General features: G+C 46.6%; 1 protein-coding gene across 20 annotated transcripts in view; it reads right to left on the bottom strand.

The window, feature by feature from the left end:
* Positions 1 to 393: 393 nt before the first annotated feature.
* The window catches only part of Ambra1 (autophagy and beclin 1 regulator 1), a 189,292-nt gene continuing 169,183 nt past the window's right edge, over positions 394 to 20,502 (bottom strand). For 15 of the 20 annotated variants that reach the window (XM_087654113.1, XM_087654118.1, XM_087654115.1 and 12 more), the window contains 4 exons: positions 17,805 to 17,944; positions 8,865 to 8,957; positions 7,679 to 7,872; positions 397 to 1,912 (listed from right to left, as the gene is read on the bottom strand). In XM_087654113.1, the coding sequence (XP_087510239.1) occupies positions 1,416 to 1,912; positions 7,679 to 7,872; positions 8,865 to 8,957; positions 17,805 to 17,944 (924 nt within the window). In that variant the 3' untranslated portion in view covers positions 397 to 1,415. 20 annotated transcript variants of the gene reach the window in all.

Raw genomic sequence — 20,502 nt, 5'->3', positions numbered from 1 at the left:
AAGAAGTAAAACACATGGGCAGGGCAGGACAATGGCTCCTTCAGGGGCACTTGCAGACAAGCCCATGGTCTCCTCTCAGCTGCTCAGAATTTGCTGTAGTGATCTCTAGGATGGGGTGGAGTGAAGCTTTTGGTGACTCAATTGTCACTCCAGGCCTATATCCCTGGTAGGAAGCAATCAGGATGACTCCCTCCATCATGCCTGCCTGCCCCAATGTACGTCGATCAGAGCCTAGGATGCAGCTCACTTGGGCTAATGGGTCAAAGAGGATGCCATTACTAACTAGGTCCACTGAAATGACTAAGGAGGCCTGGCCACCCAGTCTGATGTCCTCCACAACCTAGTCCCAAACCCTTTTCCCTCCTCCCCTCTCCACAGAAACAAGCAGGAGCCTGATGAGGGGCATGTCATCATTTTAATGATGTAGATCTTTGGTGTCTCCCTCATTAGCAGTAGACTGTCCCCTCTCCTCCCACCACAATGTTTCTATGATGAGTGACAAACAGAAAGGAAATCACATTTTCATACTAAAAACAAAATGATCAGAGCCTTGATTTCTCCACTAAAAACTACACGTACAGTTCAGGATTCCACATGCAACACCTCAAGTCACAGACCAAGACCTCACATTCTGACCTGGAATCTCCTCCCTCCAACCTTGGGCTGGCTTTGGCCTATGCTTAGGTAATACTGACACCCATAGGTGCTGCACGGAGGGTCTTGTGGAAGGGGGGAGCTTGGTGGACATGCTGGGGGCGGGCCAGCCTACACCCCCCCCACTCCTGAGGACCTGTCCACCACCGTGTATCGACTCCATCCTGTGTCAGTCAAGTAGGCTATCTCCTTCACTCCACAGGTGTCGCACTCGTGAGTGTAACAAGTCACTGGCATGGAAGCTGGGCTTGACCTTTCCGTCTCTGTGGGCTAAGAGGATGTGAGAGGCTGGAACTCTGGAAGTTTTAAAGATGGAAGCAATTGGGGGGGGGGGGGCGCTGCTCCTCTGCTCCTGGTGGCTCTTCCCTCCAGTAGTGGGCGGAGAAGAACTGTCCCACCATTCTGTCCAGGATGGTGTGGTCTAGCTCTGGAAGACTTCGCTCTTCTGGGGCTCATGCCCAGGGTTGAGTCCCCTAGGTCAGTGATCCTAGGAGAAATGGGGCTCATAGCAGAGATACCCACTTGCTTCTTCATTCACACCAGGTTCAGCAGTGAGGCTCTTCTGGGCTCTAGATCATGGAAGGCTCTAGTATCCCAGGCCAGCCTTGCCAGTTGGACTGCCCCTTACCCACTGCCCCACCCTCTCATTGCTCCTGTTCCTGGATGCAAGCATCAGCTCTTCTGTGTCCAGTTCCCAGCCAGCCGTGAGGTCCTGCTCCTGCTCAGCAGCTTGAGGGAGGTACCAGTACCTGGTTTTGTCTCTATCGGTTCCGTGGCTCCCCACTAGGGCCTGCAGCTTCCCCCACATTGCTACTATCACCCTCAGGAAGGTGACTGTTATTGGTCACATTGCAGTGCATGGTTGGTCCCTCATTGCTGGCAAGGGGGACTGGAATGGGGACAGGGGAGGAAGAGGACAGGGCTGGCTGGGGTAGTTCCCTTCCAGAGGTACTAGGCTGGTCCCTGGAGGCTGTCCGGGGGCTTAGTCCTCGCTCTGCCAGTTGCCCAGGTTCTGAGAGTAGTCCTCGAGAGGTGGAGGGCTGGGGTGAGGAGGTACGAGCAGCCCCTGACTCTGTGCCTGTCTGGGAGCTGCGGTGAATGCGGTGGCTAACGATGATGTTGTTGCCGAAGCCACCCATGGAGGCCATGGTGGTACTCTGTTCTCGCTGTACCACAGCTGTCATGCCACCCTCGGCCATTAGCCTCTGGATCCGGCTGAGGGCATCTTCCCCACTGCCACCATATTCCGAGCCCTCGCCTGAAAGGCACAAAGCAGAAGAAAGGAGTTAGTTGCTGGTCTGAGTCTCTGAGCCAGGCAGCAGGAGCTAGCAAATGCTGGGGAATTCTAGGCAAAACAAACAAACAACAACAAAAAACAGGATTAAGGTCAACCTCAGCACTGTGAACAGAGTCCTAAGAGCAGGACAAGAGTGAGTCCAAAGGACTACTATTCATACCTCTGCTGTACTGCAGAGGAAAAGGCTGAGGCTATGCACCTGTGTCAGAGCAGAGCTTGGACCAAGGCAGGTGCTTGGCTTTAGCCCCATTCAGAATGCAGGTTGCTTTGAAAGAGGCAGAGGAGAAGACTGGACAGTTTGCTTTGTCTGTCCCCATCTGGGGTGACTTTCAGACCTGGTCCTGGAATGGGATTTACCACCTAATCTTTGGGTGTGGTCCACAGGCAGTCTGTCAGGTGTATTTCAACGTGATCTTCCCTCAGTTCTGTTATTCTCTAAGAGCCTGACAGAGCTGTCTTCTCTTCTCCCTTTCCCGTAGGTCCTCATTCATCAGCCCCTGGTCAGTGCTCTCCCTGGGCTGTATGCCTGACACCACATTTCCCTAAAGAGCACCACTGCCAGCTGTGATGCCAATATGCAGCTCTAGGTAGCAAAGGTCTGCTCCCCACAGACCTGGACATACAGCCATTAAGTAGCTGGCTGGACCTGCATAGTGTTAGAGAGGAAATGCTAGCCCAGGTAACTGGCACCCAGGGCAGCAGCAGTACTTCCACCCCAAGTCACCAGGCTGGGCAGCTCCAGCCACAGCTCCCAGCAGCCAGGCCAGGTCCAGCTCCCCTAGAGTGCTGATTTGTTTCCTCCGACTACCCTGCCCGGCTCAGAACTCTTTGGTTTTGGAGTACTCATGGATGACAGGTAACTCAAGGTTACCCGTGACTAGATGTTTTTACAGGGCTTTCTCTGTCCCTTGCCCTAAGTCTTTTCTTGGCTTGCTTATTTGTGTTAGACTTCTAGGCTAGTTACTCTCATTACTTCATGACTTAGCTCTGTCTCAGGCCCCTTCTCTCTTGCATGGGACCTGGCAGGTACTTGCTCAATTCTCCCTCTGGGTCTTGATCCATTTTCCTCAGCACTAAACAGTGAGGACTCTATCCAACCAAGCTTTGGCTTTTATTTAGCTGGCTTTTCCTGAGGTCCCCAGGAAACTGCCCCACCCAACCCTGCACCTGTCCTGAACAGCTAAGCTTCAGCTTCACTTTGTATTCAGAAGATAGGAAACCTGAAGAGCTCTGAGTCTCAGGGGCCAAGTCTTCAACTAGTAGGGCAGGGCAACAGGAGGGGTCAAGTTAGACCTCAGTGACAGTGAAGTCTCTATTTGTTCCTAGAGTCCTTCCTATGGTCCAGGCGATCTCCATGGCTTTCCAAGAGCTCTCTGAGGACTTTCTCCTGTTCCTTGGGGATCTGAAGTGGGCTGGCTTGGGGCTTGTCAACTGTGTCTGTTCCAACTCCCAGAACTTCCCAGTGCTTGTTTCCAGAGAGAGAAAAGCTACTCTGGAGCCAAAGGTGCTACAAAAGCCCAGCCCCAGAGTGCTTTGTGATCAGCACTCAAGTATAAGACTCTGTTCTTCCCTGCTGCCTGCCCATGGACCCTCCATTTGGCTATTTCCTAACTGACTCTCTTCTCTCTTCCCTGCTGCCTGCCCATGGACCCTCCATTTGGCTATTTTCTAACTGACTCTCTTCTCTCTTCCCTGCTGCATGCCCATGGACCCTCCATTTGGCTATTTCCTAAATGATTCTCTTCTCTCTTCCCACCCCATTCCCAGGTTGCTGCCACTAAGCTTCTGATTCTTTTTCTCCATTGAGTAAGACAAGGTATCTCTGTGTAGCTCTGACTGTCCTGAGACTTCATCTGTAGACAAGATTGACCTTGAATTCCGAGCTCTTCTTGCGTTTACCTCCTGAATCCTAGGATTCAAGGCATGAAGCACTACTGTCCGGCTGCTGTTATAATTCTTAGTTAACTGAGCTCTGGCTAAGTCCACAGCTTGCTCAAAGCTCAGCAACTCCAGAACTATCAAAAGTATTTTTGATAGTTGAGGACTTTCTGACTAGACCCTTGTCATTTTCTTGACCTATGCAATGCACACAACAGTCTTTTCTAAAGCTGACCCAGATCTGCTCCCTGACTATGCATACTGAGATACTATACAAGCTCAGGTTCAGAGGTCAGTATAAAGGCACATCTTTTACTCAAGAATAGAGCTGTAGCAGTTGGAGCTCCAATACTACTACATGCCTTTCCCTGACTCAGTCACTAGTGACTCCATCTCTTGCTTGCTGGGCCTTCCTGAATCTTGTTCATCACAAGGTCTAGGATGAAATGTTTATTTGCCAAATACATGTATGGATGACTGAAAAGTGGTTCCTATGCTGCATATAGCAGCTCCAGACTCGAGGCAACTTTGAAAATTGCTTCTTCTTCTTTTTTTTTTTTTTTTTTTTCTTTTTTTCTTTTTTCTTTTCTTTTTTTTTCGGAGCTGGGGACTGAACCCAGGGCCTTGCGCTTGCTAGGCAAGCGCTCTACCACTGAGCTAAATCCCCAACCCGAAAACTGCTTCTTACTCTGCTTCAGGAGAACTCTTTCTATGCCTGCTTCCCTTATGGGATTGCCCTTTGTAGGATGAGACACAATGGTTTCATTTTGTGATTCATGTGATTCCTTTTCTAAAACCTGTCAGTTCATGATGCTTCATACAATGTGAGACAAAGTGCACGCTGAAAAAGAGTGGATTGGACATGGAGAGATGTGCATACCACAGCTTCTGGGGCTGAGTGTCAACAGCCTCAGCCTAGAATCCTGAGCTGTGGTTCTATCTTGGAATGCTAAGCTGAGGCTAAGAGGCAGCAGCTGGTATATTCTCAACAGGAAAGAAGGACTGAAGCCCAATGGATATGGTTTTGAGCAATGGTGGGCATAGTGGGTAACTCTGCTGCTTCCTCCTCCGGAGCTGAAGTATTTCTTTTAGCATTTCAAAAACAGGAGACTGGTTTAGTGCTGTTGGCAGATTGTTTCCTTGGCAAGTTCTGAATGCAGAAGACAGGTGGGACTAGCAACTTCCCATAATGCCCTTCAGTTGCATTTAATTCTGGGGGTGGTATACAGCCAAGGAGGAGAAAGGAAGTGGGAACTAAGACCGTGTATGTTCTAGCTCTTTCTTCCATAATGGCACCTGTTTTTCCCTGGCCTGGGGCTGTTCTAACTTCTATCTTCACCATAACAGACAAAGGCCCAAGGCTGAGAGACAGAGCCATGGAGTTCTCCAAGAAGCAGGGAGACAGGGCCTCCCATGACTCCACTCATTTGTACTAGTGCTGGGAGCAGCCATGAGCTTCCCTCACTTTCTAAGCTGCCTCCTGGATGGAGAGCAGGCAGCTTGTAGCAGGGCAACACTGATGTCCCAGAGCAGACTTGTTGGTTAAAGGCTGGCAAGCACAAGAGCAAATGCCCTTGTGTAGAGTTCCTCAAAAAAATGTCAGAAATGGCTGAATGGCTTTTAATTGTTTGGAGAGGTGGGAATGCAAGTGATTGAACCAGGACCTCACACAGTGTGCTCTACCACTGAACTACACTCCTAGACCCACAGATTTTTAGAAAAAGTAAATGAGAAGCAGACAGGTTCTGGTTCTGTTGGGTTTATATAATGTAAGGAATGGCTAGCTACAAGACAATAATTACTACAACCAGATCTGGTTCTCAAACTAACAAATCCAGGCCTTGGTGTGTGTGGGGTGGGGTGGTATACAGCCCAGCCCAGAAGAAGGACTAACCTCAACTAGGCTGCTCCTGTGCATGCTCCTGGAGACCTGGCCACCAGTTAAGTCTACTCAAGGAGTGAGGAGCTGCCGTGCCTGCCTCTGGATGAGAAAGTGCAGGCATGGAGAACACTGCTGACAAATGGCTCCCCAGCAAGGTATCTGGAATCAGAGCTGTGGGTTAAGCGCCTGGGCACAGGCTGCAGAAGGGCACTTAGCAACCCATTCCTCACTTCCTCTTGCAGCTCATTCTTCCCTTTTTGTCTACTTTTTGAAATGTGCTACTGTTCATGGCAAAGCTGGCTGGAGGGTCCAGTTGGCAGGGCTGTGGCTCCTAATGCTGCTGTCTGCTGGGCTTCTGGACTAGCAACTTGCTGCTCTGCTTTAAGGAAGCCAGAAATGGGGAGGGGAAAATGAGGTTCTAGCCCCTGAAAAAGACTGCTTCTATCCTTTACTTACCCTAGTCCCCAACTCCCAAACAAGAAGCAATAAACTGTAGCCCAGAATCAGCAAGACAAAGACAGGATTCTTTTGGGAGGTCAGACACTAGGGGGTACACATCTCTTCAGTAGCAAATCCTGCTCACAGAGCCACTGCTCTACCTGCGAATCCTGCACACAACTCTGCGCATGCAGCTAACCTCAGTTCTCAATGTGCGCTTCGCTTTCCTCAGACACCTGCTGGTGGGCCTCTGCCCACATGTCCGAGTTCCCAACGCAGTGCTCTTGCACATGCTGAGATGCTCCTGTCAGCACATTCTGTCTAACTACTACTCAACTCGAGGACCCAGCACAGGGTCCACTTTCTCTTCCTGACCCCATAGGTATGTCCTAGTTCCTCCTCGTCCCTCTCAGGAAGGTGTCAGCTGCTTAGCTGTTAGCTGTTTACCATCATTCAACTCCAAGCTCTGAGGGGAAGAATGGAGGCTCAATTCTTACACTCTCTTCCTTGTGAGTAAACCTCCATGATGCTTGCCTCATCGGGTCCTTTTAGAGACCACTGCCCCAGCTGAGAGTACTCTCTGGCTCTGCTGGAGAAGCAGTAGTTCCTTGAGCACTTAAGACCTAAGCTTCTGGGAATGAGCTCCACAGATTCCAGGATGGCTCAAGTCCATAAACCCCTGTATGAATGGGCCTGGATATGGCTAAATGAGACTTCATCTGCCTCCTCCTCCTCCTCAGGCTCAAAGCTGCAGCTGGCTGGCTCAGCTAATACTGCCAGCTGCTCATGTCCCCAGCAAGGGGTTTCTACTCCATAAAGAGCCCTGGGCTTCAGATGTGAGAGATGGACTAGGCTGCAAATGAGAAAAGGGATTTAACTCTGAACATTTCAGTTCATGGCAGGGAGGAGGAAGGTGCCCCACGGAGAGATGCAGTGTAGAAAAGTCATTCCCTGGAGGCAATATCAGCAGATTTGTTACTCTTGGTCCGATACACATCAGGGCTTCTCCTTCCATGGTCTTTCAAGCAAATGGCTCAACCAGACATAGAAAGTCTGTTTAGATGCTACCTTGTTTGGGACTAGGAGCAGCAAGGGGGCTAGAGGTAGGAGGTAAGGAGAGTGAGAACAGCCTGCTTAAAGCAGCTGCTGATGGGTTACAAAGTGTCTTGAGCCCTACCACTGGGAAGTGCTAATTGGTTCTTAAATGTGTGAGGCCAGCAGAAAGCCGGGGCTGATGCTGGCAGTGTCATACCTGAAGTAGGTGAGAGGAAGGACTGCTGGTATGCCCAGCTGTATGCACAATGTCAAACTACTACCAGAGGAGCACTAAGATTTTCACTTGCAGTAGGACCAATATGCCATGCTAGTTGAGGGGAGATAAACTAGGGACCCTGCCTTGGTGCTGGAAGAAGCCCTCACTATGGAATCTCACTTTCCACTCTTGGTAAATAGCCTTGGTCCTCATGAGCACAGGTCTAATTCTCCCTGAGAGGACAGATGATTTCCAGTCAGATGTCCCCGGCTCCTACCTTCACCAGGACCTGAGGATGCTGTCCCTGGTTCCTCTTCCTCCCTCTCAGTCTGTGTTTCAGCATTCTGCAACTGGAGGGCCAGAGTCTGGGTGCCCTGAGATGTCACAGAGGTGGTAGGGTTCCGAGGTTGCAGCCCAATTGCATTCATCAAGCCCATGTCTCTGTCTGTCCGCCATGTGGCTCTGCTGGTTCTAAAGTAAAAGACAGATGGAAGTCAGAAAGGGCTTGGAGTGGGGTCCTGTACAGAAGTCTTGGATTCCATACCAATTCCAGGCCAGCAGCCTAGGAAGGGAGAGCCATAACATTACAAGTGTCTCTTCATGGAAGCCATGAAAAAAGAGCCTTGTAGGATGGGAGCACAGCCCACAACCAGAGCCCAGGGCCAGGCTAGAGCTTGCTCACCTTTCTTGGCTATTTCTTAGACATAGACTTCTGAACCTAGGACAGGCAGGACAGCTGGCCCCAGACTTGGAAGACTCACTTTTAGCTTCTTCTGGGATTATTATTCTAGCTATACTCTGCAGGAAGCAGGACCTGCCTTAGGTCTCCCACTGAGCCAGTGTTTTGTTTTTACAATGTCCCAAGTTTCATTAGTGGATTTAAGTGAAAAAAAGATGCTTAGTGTCAGATTTCTATTCTCAGTGGCCCCTGGGCTACAGCCGTTAGCTGCTTGATCCTTGTAGCTCTAGTCATCTGAAAGCAGTACCCACTCCTCAATATCCTTGGGCAAATGAGCAGATTTCATGGGGTAGCATTTTGCTCCAGGGCCCTTTACTTTCACTCTAAGTGTGCCCAGATACCATGGGCAGAACTAGAGAAGGCATGTGTTCTCCAGTAAGACTCCAGGAGTAAGGCTTTTGTCTCTTCTGTAATTATGTGACACAGTATCTGTCTGTATGGGGATGGGGATGTGAATGCAGATATGAGGGCCCACAGAGGCATCAGGTACCCCTTGGATCTGGAGTTGTAGGAGGTTCTGAGCTGCCTGATGTAGGGCTAGGAACCAAGTTTAGGTTCTCTGTAAAAGCAGAACGTCCTCCTAACTACCAAGCACTCTCTCTGGCCTCTGTCTTCTTTTGACTATATGTAAAAGCTTAAGACTTGTAACAGATCAATGAAAGGCAGCTGTGGTTAAGCAAAGGTCCAGAGGACTCCAATACAGGACTTTCCAACTTTGGCTTACCCAGGCCGCTCGCTGCTCCTGCTACTTGAGTGGACAGTGAAGACCGTTTCATTTAGCTGGTCCCAGTAGTACTCAATGCCAGAGTTTAAGGCCCTGATGACCCATTGGGAAAGAAGAGAAATAAAAGGTGAAAGGTATTAGCGAGGTGGTTAGGAATTCTTGAGTCCTGGGCTTGGGTGTGTGGTGTGGTCCATTCAGAAAAGAGAAGGTCCAGAAAGCTCCTTCAATAGGGTGCTCAATATTGGGGCATCTCATATATCTTGAATATCCCAAATGCCTTCAAGTAGGCTTCTCCATGCGGCCAAGAGGCAACTAAAACCCCAATATCAGATGTGCAGCAGGTTCCAAGTATCCTTAGAAACACAATGGTACCGACAGTGAACAAGAGGCTAGAGGAGGACTTACTAGAGAAACATGTGCCATGGACAGCTGCCACATGGGCTCACTCAGTCCTCAAGATGCAGACACTTGTGCCCCTGAGTCCTTTCCTATTGACAAGGGGCCATGAGGAAGAATGGAGGCACCTTAACAATCTTATCTACCTGGAGACAAATGGCTGTGCCAACTTTCTCTTTGGGATGGAGAGCGTCTTTGGCCAGGGTAAGCTGTAGTACAGGTAAACTGTCTGCAGTGTTCTACCTGCCATGCTCCCTGGGCTGACAATTCTTATCAGGCAGCGTCCCCATGCCAGAGGGAAGCAGTGTTCACTCGGTTCTCTACACTGACTTGTCACCAAAAGCTACAGTCCTAGATGACAGTGTAGATCCCCAAACACAACTGTTCCCAGTGACTCAGTACTAACAAAGTGCCTATTTAACATGCATAAAGTCCACGACGGTCATCAACTATCTTGCTTTGGAAGATCTCTCCCTAGCCAGGCAGAACAGTAAATACCTATACTGCTAGCAACTTGGGAGATAAAGGTAGAAGGATGGAGAATTCCAGGCTAGTCTAGGCTATATGAAACTCTATCACAAAATAAATAAAGAGAAAATTAAAGATCCTTCTCTGATGGAGTACTGCCTTGTAACAGACACTGTGGTTGAGAACAGGATGCTAGTGACAGCTGTGAAGTGTAGGGAGAAGTGGGAAAGAGAGTTTGTTTTTAAAGATTTCTTTTTATTCTATGTGTATGTATGTGTGCTTCAGTGTATATATGCACAACACAGGCATGCTTGGGGCCTGCAGAAGCCAAACAAAATTATCAGCACCCCGAAAATTGAAGTTACTTGTTATCAGCTGCCAGGGGAATGTTAGGAATTGAACCTGGGCCCTCTGAAAGAGCACAGGTGAACCCAGAGAGACATGCTGGTGCAATCACGGCACAAATGTTGCGGAAGCGGCCAACCACTCAGTAACTGGATTTGAGTTCCACCCCATGAAATGGAACCCATGCCCGAGACTGCTAGGTGGCCCAGAACCTGAGAGACTGAGAGTCACCTGGCCTAGGAGAAAACCAACACTATTGTCTGTTAAAAGGAACACACGACTAAAATGACTCCTAATGATGTTCTGCTATACCCATAGACCCATGCTTCACTTGCCACCCTCAGAGCAGCTATAGACGATGCGGTGGATGATGATCAGCACAGAAACTCAAAACTAGATGATGTGCAGAGAGTGAGAGACTTGGAAACATTATTCCATAGCTATAACTGGACTAATGCACAACCAAACTCACAGAGATTGTGGTAACATGCACAGGACCCTGGACAGGTTTAAGCTAGATGGGGTCCCAGTGCTAAGAGGGGTTTAAGTAGACATGGTTACTACTTCCAGCCAAGAAGTACTTACAGTGGTTCCTGCTTGCAAAGAAAAAGTTAATTCCCCCATGAAGTTTCGCTGGGTATATTAACCACACTGAGCAGGGGGCAACACAAAACAAGCCCAGTGATGATCTTGTAGACTTTCCTCTCATAGTGCTGTGTTTGAGCGTTGGTTTGTCTCACTGGTCTTTTGCTTGTATATTCTAGTTTCCATTTATATGGTTTATGTGTGTTTGTGTTTCCTGTTTCTTTTTGTTTAAGAGAGAAACAAGGGCATGGAGCTGGGTAAATGGGGAAGGTCTGGGCAGAGTTGGTGGAGAGGAAAAGCATGATCAAAATAAATTGCACAAAAATTGTTTTTTCAGCCGGGCAGTAGTGGTACATGCAAATCCCAGCACTCGGGAGGCAGGGCCAAGGTGGATCTCTAAGTTGAAGGCTAGCATGGTTTATAGAGTGAGTTCTAGGACAGCCAGGACAACACTGCCTCAAAAAACCAACCAACCAAACTAAATTAAAAAAAAAAAAAAGAGTCATTTCTCCAACCCCTCCTAAAATAGGCATTTTGTATTTATTAAATATTATTAAATATTTATTTAGTGTAATGTGTGTGTCACATGGTATGGCAGGCATGTGAAGATCTGAGGATAATGTGTGGGAGTTGTATCTTCACCTACTGATATATCTAACCAAACAAGCTTTTAAGTTCACTAATTAATTAGATTTTGTAGACAGCCTAAATGATATCTAAAACACCTCACAGTTCTCCTAAACAAGTCAGGAAATCAAGTTCTTGAAGCACTGTTTTTCCAACTTCATATTCTACACTCCAACACCAGTGTTTAGAGGGTAGACATGGTTAAGGGAGGCTATCAGGTTGGGCCCTGACCTGATAAGACTGTGGTCTAACAAGAAGAGGGAGAGAGGAGTCTCTCTTAGAGACACAGTAGTGGCATGGTGAGATAGTAGGCACCTATAAACAAGGAAGTCATCCCTCTCAGGAAACCTCTGATGGTTGGAATTCCAACCTCAAGAACTCTAAGAAAATCAGTATCTGTCATTTAAGTCACCAGGTCTATGTGTTTTGCTAAGGCAGCCTAAATAAATTATGATATTCTCTAGTATGTCAGTTTGCAACCTGGGGGCAGTGTCACTCTCCTTCGACAACAGAACAACCCCAGGGAACAAGAGATGGAAGTCAGCTAGCAGGAGATGGGTTTAGGGAGAAGTTATGAGGGGCTTCTTTTTCAATCCTGATGAGTCAGCACAGGCATGGATAAGAGAGGACTACAGTAGATGGTTGGGCTGCCTTGTGCAGAAGGCAGCAGAATTGGGGAGAGACCCTAGATCTAGCTGTACAGAGCCTGTCATTCTAGGTAGAGGCTTCACCTGAGGGAATAATGCTAGTTTCCTCTTTCTCTGCTTTTTTACATGCTTGTACACTTCGTGTCACTGGACTTTTATTTAGACCCCTCTATAGAGTAGTCTCATTTCTACAAAGAGTTATTGTTTGTGGGGTCTAAAGACTACTGGAGAGCAAAGGTGAGAGGTAGCCTTGCATTAGGAAAAGGCAAATGGCCAGAAGCAAACTGCAGATCCTTTCAAAATAGCACTTTTTGGTGAGCAAATCCTGGCTGCATTATGTCTATGTAGAGCCAGCTGCCAAGAAGCCTTTGATGTACAAACTTGTCGAGATTTATTGACAGGTTGCAATACCATGTGGGCCTCTGCCAAATCCCTCCTCTGTAATTCCTGTTACTCAGGGTTAGTTAGTAACAACAAACTGTTCACAATAAACCTACAGCAAACCAAGTACTGTGTGACCAGGAACCTTCTTCCTATCTCAGAAAGGAAACTTTGGAAGAACCAGGCTGTTCTGGGACCATCAACATGACTCGAGAAACCAAGGATTCCCATAAAACACTCCACTGAGGCTGCACGTGCCACCCCTTAAGAGCTGGGAACTGGGCTACTTCCTGAAGACAGCAAAGGTGGGTTTGTAGAGTCTGGGAGGGTAAGGATGGGGGGTCTTGAGTTTGAGCCCTGCCTCACTGCGCTGTTTTTATGGCCAGTGAGCCTGACAATGGCAAGGCACTTTTGGACTTGACTTCCTATCTGGGTGCTAAAGGATCAGAGCTGATGAGACCTTTTCTGGTGACACTCACTGACTCTGCCTTTCAGTTAAAAGAATGATTTTCAGCCAGCTTTTTCTTTCTTGGGACTTGGTAAGGATGAATGAGTCACTGTTTGTTCTAGGTTCTTCTTGGGAGCTAGACAAACATACAAAGGGATAAAGACTGGGAAGGTCTACAAGGGGCAGTGTTTCAAATGGTCTTCTACACAGCACCCGGTTCTCTTCAGCAGCCTCTCTAAGTTGTGCTTCTGGGTGTGGCTCAATCAGTCTCACTGCTGGGGCCCTACAGGGCTCCTTGAGTAAGCGGGAAAGCCAGCCTTTCTCAGAGATCCCAATGTTCTGTTCACCCGATCTGTGGCTCGGATCTTCCCAGGTTCTTAAGAACACTACACTCATCTGACGGTCTCAGGGATGTCTCTGCAGACTGCTTCCAGGAAGACTGGTATTTATCTGTACCATCTCTGGTGAGGGAAAGAGCTGGCACCTGGCTCTCCTGGCTAGCCTGAAGGAGAGTCTCTGTGGAAGTTCTGGCTCCCCTTTTCATTCCAAAATATGCCTTTCTCCTCCTTGGTTACTAATGCCTGATTATAATTACCATCCACATTGGTCGCTCCCTCTGAAAGAACTGAGGCTTTGTAAGGAGTGCCATCCTTGGTCAAGGTTTCAGGTGCTCCACACTCGGGTTACTTCTCTTCTGCCAATCTCTAGTCTGCCTCCTTCTGAGCTGGTTCTAGAAGCAGTGGTCTAGTAATGTCGCTCCCACCCTCATTTAGAGGGAAATCCATGAAGCCGGGCAGGGGTCCTACACACCCACTCACAGGGAGGGTCAGTGGTGGTAGCTAGGCTGGCCATCAGCCAGAGGCACAGCAGCCTGGTTGGAAGTAGTGAGCTCATTACTGGGAAGGGGAAGGGGATTACTGAGCTTATCTGCCATCATGGTATGACAGCCTGGTACAGGCCCTCGAGGGACAGACAAGTCTTTTCACTAGTCCTAAGAGTCCTTTCCTAGGATGAGATGGGGTGTGCTTTAAAGCCTTTGTCTACTGGCAAGTAGGACTTCACAATCACCAAGAGACACCCAAGAAGCTTGTTCCCAGTCTGTGCTTGGCAAGAGGACTGAGGCTGAGACAATGGGAAAGAATCAAGAGCAGCATTGAGAGCACAGAATGCAAGGCAGCTGCCTGTGCCTGGACAAAGGCAGACAACCACCTGTCTTGGGGGAGGGCTGCAATCTTGGCCCAGCTGGTGGGCTAGATTCTGTGCCCTTGGGAATGGGTGTGCCAGGGAACTGCCGTCACACAGGGACAGGCAGCAAGCCTTAAGCAGCTGCCTGTGAAACAGACTGGCACTCTGAGTTCCTACTTCTCTATTTGTTCTTAGGCAAGAGGCCTATCCATGTTAGGCGTCAACACTGGCTTATCCTATTTTCCACCAGATACCTGATTCACCTAAATAGGATCTAGAGATCTTAGGAAATTATAAAAACATGGGTGTGTTCCTGTGGTATATTTTTATGCAGGAGAGAATATGTTGCTTTCTTTCTTTTTTCTTTTTCTTTTTTTTTTTCTTTTTCTTTTTTTTTTTTTTTTTGGAGCTGGGGCCCGAACCCAGGGCCTTGCGCTTGCTAGGCAAGCGCTCTACCACTGAGCTAAATCCCCAACCCCAATATGTTGCTTTCTTAAAAAAAAGAAAAAGAAAAGAAAAACCAACCCATTTACTTTGTGTACGTGTGTAGTCAAAAGGACAACCTCAGGGAGTTGATTCTTCCCTCCTATCATGAGAGTCCTGGGGACTAAACTCAGGTCACCAGATTTGAGATATAGGCCCTTCACTGTTTGAGCCATCGCAAAGGCCTTGTTTTATGTTTCATTTTTTGAGAGAGAGTCTTGCTATCCAACCCATGGTAGCTTCAAACTCAAGACAATCCTCTTACCTCAGCCACTTGGGTGCTGGCACCACCATATATAGTTGTAGAGGGTTTTTGGATGAGAAAGGCTTAAATCAGTTGTAGGAAAGAGATCTGAATTGGAAAATTCCGAGGCCCAATTCTAACAGTGATTTGTGGGGAGGCCTAACATAACCTTATTAGTTTGCCTGAAGTAAAAATAAAAGAGATAAACGTGGCTAAACTTTAAGTCCAGCATGGTAGAAAGAGTCTGTGATGGGGAGTTTGAGGGAATCTACAATGTGTGTCAAGGTCAGTCAGCCTTGGTTACATACTGAGATCTTGGGGTAACTTGGCAGAACTTAAGACAAAGTCTCATTTATGCTAAATGTGTATGAGACCCTAAATTTCCTATCTTAAGGCTACAGGATCCCAAGCAATCAGAATAAATAGCAGAACCATAACTGGTGGGTGAGTTAACCCCACCAAGCCCAGGCTAGGACTGTCTCATGGTCTAGTGCCCATTTTCCTTAGGAAGAGGCTCGAGCTCCCAGAAGCCCAAGATGGTTTAGGCTCCCTGAGACTCTGGGATGCTGAAGAGAACATATGGGAGAAGAGAGAAAATAGAGGCCAAAGCCACCTTCATGTTTGGCTGAGGAGTCTGTGACTCACACCAAATCCGTGGGCTAGGGTCTGAGGCATGACATCTAGGAGGAGGGGTGACGACAAACTGGGTTAGAGAGTGCCTCTGCAGGGGAAATCTCTTTAAAAGGGAGAGGCTAGAGGACTGTGCTAGGGACAAAGGTGAATGGTGTGAGCCAAAGATAAAACCAGACTGGAAAAAACAGGTCTCTGAAACACAGGAAAGGAAATGCCTACAACTATTATGTTGGTATGAATAAAATTATAGTCCAGAATTCTATACCAATTTTGGAGAGGATATCAACTAGATTTATCTTAGGAATTCCTAAGGAGAAGAAATAAGATAGCCAGCTTCATGTGGTTTGGGGAAAAGGAGATATTTGAGAGCCCACACAGATCCTAGACCAGAGACAGTACAGAGAAAGGGCAAAAAGTGACAGATCCAGCATCTGTGCTAAAAGTAGCTCAGAGATGTAGCCTTTGTTATGGAAAGACACAAGGAAGTAGTAAGAGAGCCTTTCTGGACACAGAAGCATAGAAGCAAGTAGCAGCCAGAACAAGGCCCTCCCTCTCTTCTGTAAGAGCAATGTCAATGGGTCAGACTTAAACCTGGAAGGTGGAGGTGAAGAGGATCAGAAGTTCATGATCCTCCCTGGTGATATAAATTCTGAGGCTAGACTGGAACACAAGATCTTGTCTGGAAAAAATAAAATAAATAGAAATAAAGACAATGTGGGCACTCCCAAAGGCCCAAGGCTTTGCATGACCAGTCACAACAAGCATTCCGGTCTGTACAACATTCAGAAGACTGCAACCGAGTGAAGAGCAGCATCAGGGCAGCCTGGAGACAGAAGTGGCATTTAGTCAGCTGGAACCCTGCAGTGCCCCACACAGCAATCAGCCTGCTCTGCAGTGAAGCAGAGCTTCACACACTCCACCTGGCTGGGTCTAGAAACTGATAATCAGGCTCATTCCAGGACCTTGAGTACGTGGCTGAAGAGACCTCTATCCTTCAAAAAGCCAGAGGAAGGGGAAAAGGTGCCGTTAGGTCAGATGTGATCTTATTCCCTGTTTCTTCCTTACTCAAAGCTTGATAACAATCATTGTGACTTCACATTGAGCTTTTCAGTCAGCTTCCACCATTATGAGATACAGCTTCTAGTACAAAAGGAGCAGGGCACAGAGACAGTCTGTTGGAGATCGGTAGCCTGACCAATTAGTTTTATTTATTTATCTTATGTGCATCTTTTTAAAGTGTATTTTATTATATAATATAATTATATATTATAAAACAAAATATCATTACATTTTATAATTTTGTAATAACTACAATTTCATGATAATAAAGATAAATGCTATTTTATGTGTATGTTTGTCTGCATGTATGTATATGCATGTGTATCCTGGTAAACATGGACATCAGAAGAGGGAGTTCGCCTGGAACTAGAGTTACAAATGGTTGTGAACTATCACATGAGTATTGAGAACCTAACCTGGGTCTCTTACAAGAAAAACAATGCTCTCACCTGCTGAACCATCTCTTCAAAGACCTCCCAATTTTATTTATTATTTGTTTATTTATTTAGGTTCTTTAAGACAAGAAGGTTTCTCTGTTTCTCAGTCCTGGCAGTCCTGTAAGTCAGGGTTAGGCCAGGTTGGCCTTGAACTCACTGAGATCCGATGCCTCTTCTTCCTGAGTGCAGGGATAAAGGTGTGCGACACCGTGCTAGCTTCAATTTTATTTCTGAAGTTACTGTCTGTTGCATTTATATAAACATGAGACCACTTGTTGAATTTTTCTAGAAAAGGCTTTTAGGAAAACCTTTGATATCCAGTCTTTTGCCTGAGGGGAATTTGCTATCACTAGGAAAACAGATAAGAGACAAAGGAAAATGAAACACTGTCTAGATTCAAGAAAGCAACCACTGAAGTATCTGGTTTGATCTGTTTTGGCAGCGCCAGAGATTGAACCTAAGAACTTACATATATCCTAGACTCCATCACTGACCCACACTCTCAGCTCTCTGCCACTTTGAAATTGGAGCTTATATATAGCCCAAGCTGGCCTTAACTCATGATCCTCGTCTTCATTCTCTAAAGCAGTTGGGAATCACATGGGTCCCAAAGCATACCCAGCTACTCAAACAGTTGTTGTTGTTGTTTTTTTTTTTTTTTCGTTTGGAAATGAAGAACTTACTTCATCTTGAGAGAAGAAGGTCCTTTAAGCAGCCTGGGAAGGTGTGGTGCAGGGACCAATAAAAATCAGAGAACCTTTTCTTTTTAATCCCCTCCCTTTTGTGAGACAGGGTCTTGTTATGCAATCCAGGCTTGTTTTGAACTTTATCCTTCTGCTCATCTTTTTCATGTAACCCTCTAATACCTCTCTAGCAGGTTTTGGATTATCTGCATAAAAGGACCTACCTATCTGGCCAGGCCTACAAGTAAGTACTATTTTGTTTAGGCCTCTGTTCAGATAGTGTCCATACCCACCCCCTCCACCCCCCTGAGTAACTCACTCTGGTCGGCAGATCACCAGGTCTCCTTTGTTGGTGCCATAGGCCAAACCGAGCCCTGGCTCAGGTAGCCAGCGGGCAGAGTTGATGCTGACGTGTCTCCGCTGGTCCGCAGGCATGGGGTAAAGGACGTTGAAAACTCTCTGGATGGAGACAGAAAAGAATAGGAGGAGAAACAACTTGTTATCAAAAATAATAAAATGCAAGGAAGATCAATTAGCCCCAGAGAGAGGGGAAACTTTAGTCTGGAATGGGTTGACTTTCAACTCATATTTGAGACCCTGGGGAAGGAGGTGTGGGAACCCTTTCACTTTCCAGAAAGCAAGGTCTCTGTTAGGAGCACACTTAACATTCTTAGCCTCTTAGCATTCCTCACCTCATCCCTCTGACATCAGGACTTTAAGAAAGACCTCACCGACAGCCCACCACACTGGAAAGGACTGGCCATAACTTTCCTCTGACCAGTATAACCAGTGAAAGGCAACCTGGGTTGGTAGTATTGTTACTATGGAAACCCAGATCTCTCACTGTAATAGGGAATTGGAGGTGATAGGGGGGCGGGAGGGGGTGACTACATCAGAGAACATTCTTAATTCATCTAATTAAAAGCACTGTTAAACTGCTATTGTTAAGGAAACCCAAAAGGTGTATTCAGATGTGGGGAGCAGAGCAGAGGGGAGTCTTCTACTTGTGAGTGCCTTCTGGCTTATATAAACCACCATTAGATAGACCTCCTTCAAAGGCAGAACTTTCCCTTTCAGTGACTTCTGCTATCTTCCCAAGCTACTCTGTCCTGAGGGTAACCTGGCTGCAGGTAGAGTTTGGGCTGAAGGGAAATCCAGATACAAGGTCTCTGGCATTGACCTGAGAATCATCTCAAAAGAACATTTGGTCAGAGACTGAGGCAGGGAGGAGAGAAATGAAAAGACAGGAACATTTACCTGGACCTTACTTTGAACCCTGATGTGACTATATAACAACTTGTCTTGATCTCAGCCTAAAAGTCTCCCACATTCAAGGCTGAGGATACAGTCCAATTAGTAGAGTGCTTGCCTAAGCACACACGAAGTCCTGAGTTTGATCTCCAGCGCCACATAAACTTGGTCTGGTGATACACAACTGAAAACCCAGCACTCAGAAGGCAGAGATAGGATGGCCAACCATCTTTCAGTACGGAAAATGAAAAACTAGTCTGGGTTATGTGACAAAGAGAAAAAAAAAAGTGAGATACAATGTGTTCAATAGTAGAACTTGCCTAGCACAACAAAACCCTGAGTACATGCAGAGTACTGCAAATGGCAAAGAAATGGGGGTTGGGGGGACGACAACAACAACCTTTCATTCAAATAACTAGGGAAACTTAAGCATTATCTATTGAGCTACAGGGACTGTCTCAAGAAAAGAGAAAGACTAATAAAGTGTTTAAAAACAATGATCAGAATACCAAGTTACTTAATTTTCCTCTTTTTATTTGGTCAACACAAGAATAGCAGAACCATAAAAGTGAATAGGAAACTCTGTTTTCAAAGGGACACTCCTCATTAGTGCCTTTGCTCAATTATGGTTTACTGTGTACATTGAGGGCAGTAAACAGATTCTGTGCATGTAGGGACTGGTAAGCACATAACATACAGAACTCAATGTAACTTACATTCATGAAACTAACAACTCATGCCTTCTGGGTGTCATACACAATAAAGATTTTGAGGTGGAAGTGATAAGACCAATCCAAAAGCAAAAGTTGGCCTGAGATGCTGGGGCACATTTGTGATCCCAGAACTTAGGAAGCTAAAACAGAATCATGAATTCAAGGCCAGCCTAGGCTACAGAGCAAGATGGGTTTCAACCAGAGACTCCAACACCAAACCAAACCAAACCAAACCAAACCAAACCAAACCAAACCAAACCAAACCAAACCAAACCAAACCAAACCAAACCAAACCAAACCAAACCAGCAAATTATTAAACTGAGATGCACAAGAGGTCTCTGGTCACTGCTATATTCCTAGACCCAGCCTAGTACCTGGACCTTGACAGAAGCAAAATTCTGAGATGTCCTGAATTTAATTCAAAGAGTGGAGGGTGGAGGAGGGAAGTGATGAGACATAATGAAGGGGCCTCTCTCACATTCCTGAATTCATACTGAAACCTTGACTCTGTTCTCATCACATTCAATACCACAGCTAACATCCCTAGCTACTAATTTTTCCAATCTAGATGCAACAGCTATTCTCCAGCCTCACAGAATAATCTGCTCCTCTTATTTATCAGTGCAGGTCCAAAGTGAACTTACATGTTCTTTCCCTTATTTTTTGTTACAAAAATACTCTTAGATCTTGGTTTTAGGAATATTTTTCAAATTGCTATCTAGCCTCACTGTAGGTGGTAGAGGAAACATACCATATTTCCCCTTCCACTACTTGTGATTCACTAGGGCTGCTCACATGCTAAGCAAGTACTCTGTTGTTGAACTACAACAATGTCCAGTCCAATAAACTCTTAATTCAGAGTCCCAAGAGTTTTAGTTTAAAACCTACAGGAGGCACACAACATGATTTTCTTTTGAGAGGACATGAATGTAGTACAGAATCCATTCTCCTAAGAGAGACACTGGTGGGGTGTGTATGTGTGAGGGGATCATCAGACTGTGCTACTGTTATGGAAAAGTTCTCCTGAACTAATGGCTCTGATGGCAGTTCTA

Source organism: Rattus norvegicus, chromosome 3 (assembly GCF_021556685.1).
Source record: "Rattus norvegicus strain SHRSP/BbbUtx chromosome 3, alternate assembly SHRSP_T2T, whole genome shotgun sequence".
Classification (NCBI taxonomy): Eukaryota; Metazoa; Chordata; class Mammalia; order Rodentia; family Muridae; genus Rattus; species Rattus norvegicus.
The sequence above is the reverse complement of the archived record's forward strand: the minus strand, read 5'-3'. Positions and strand labels throughout refer to the sequence as shown.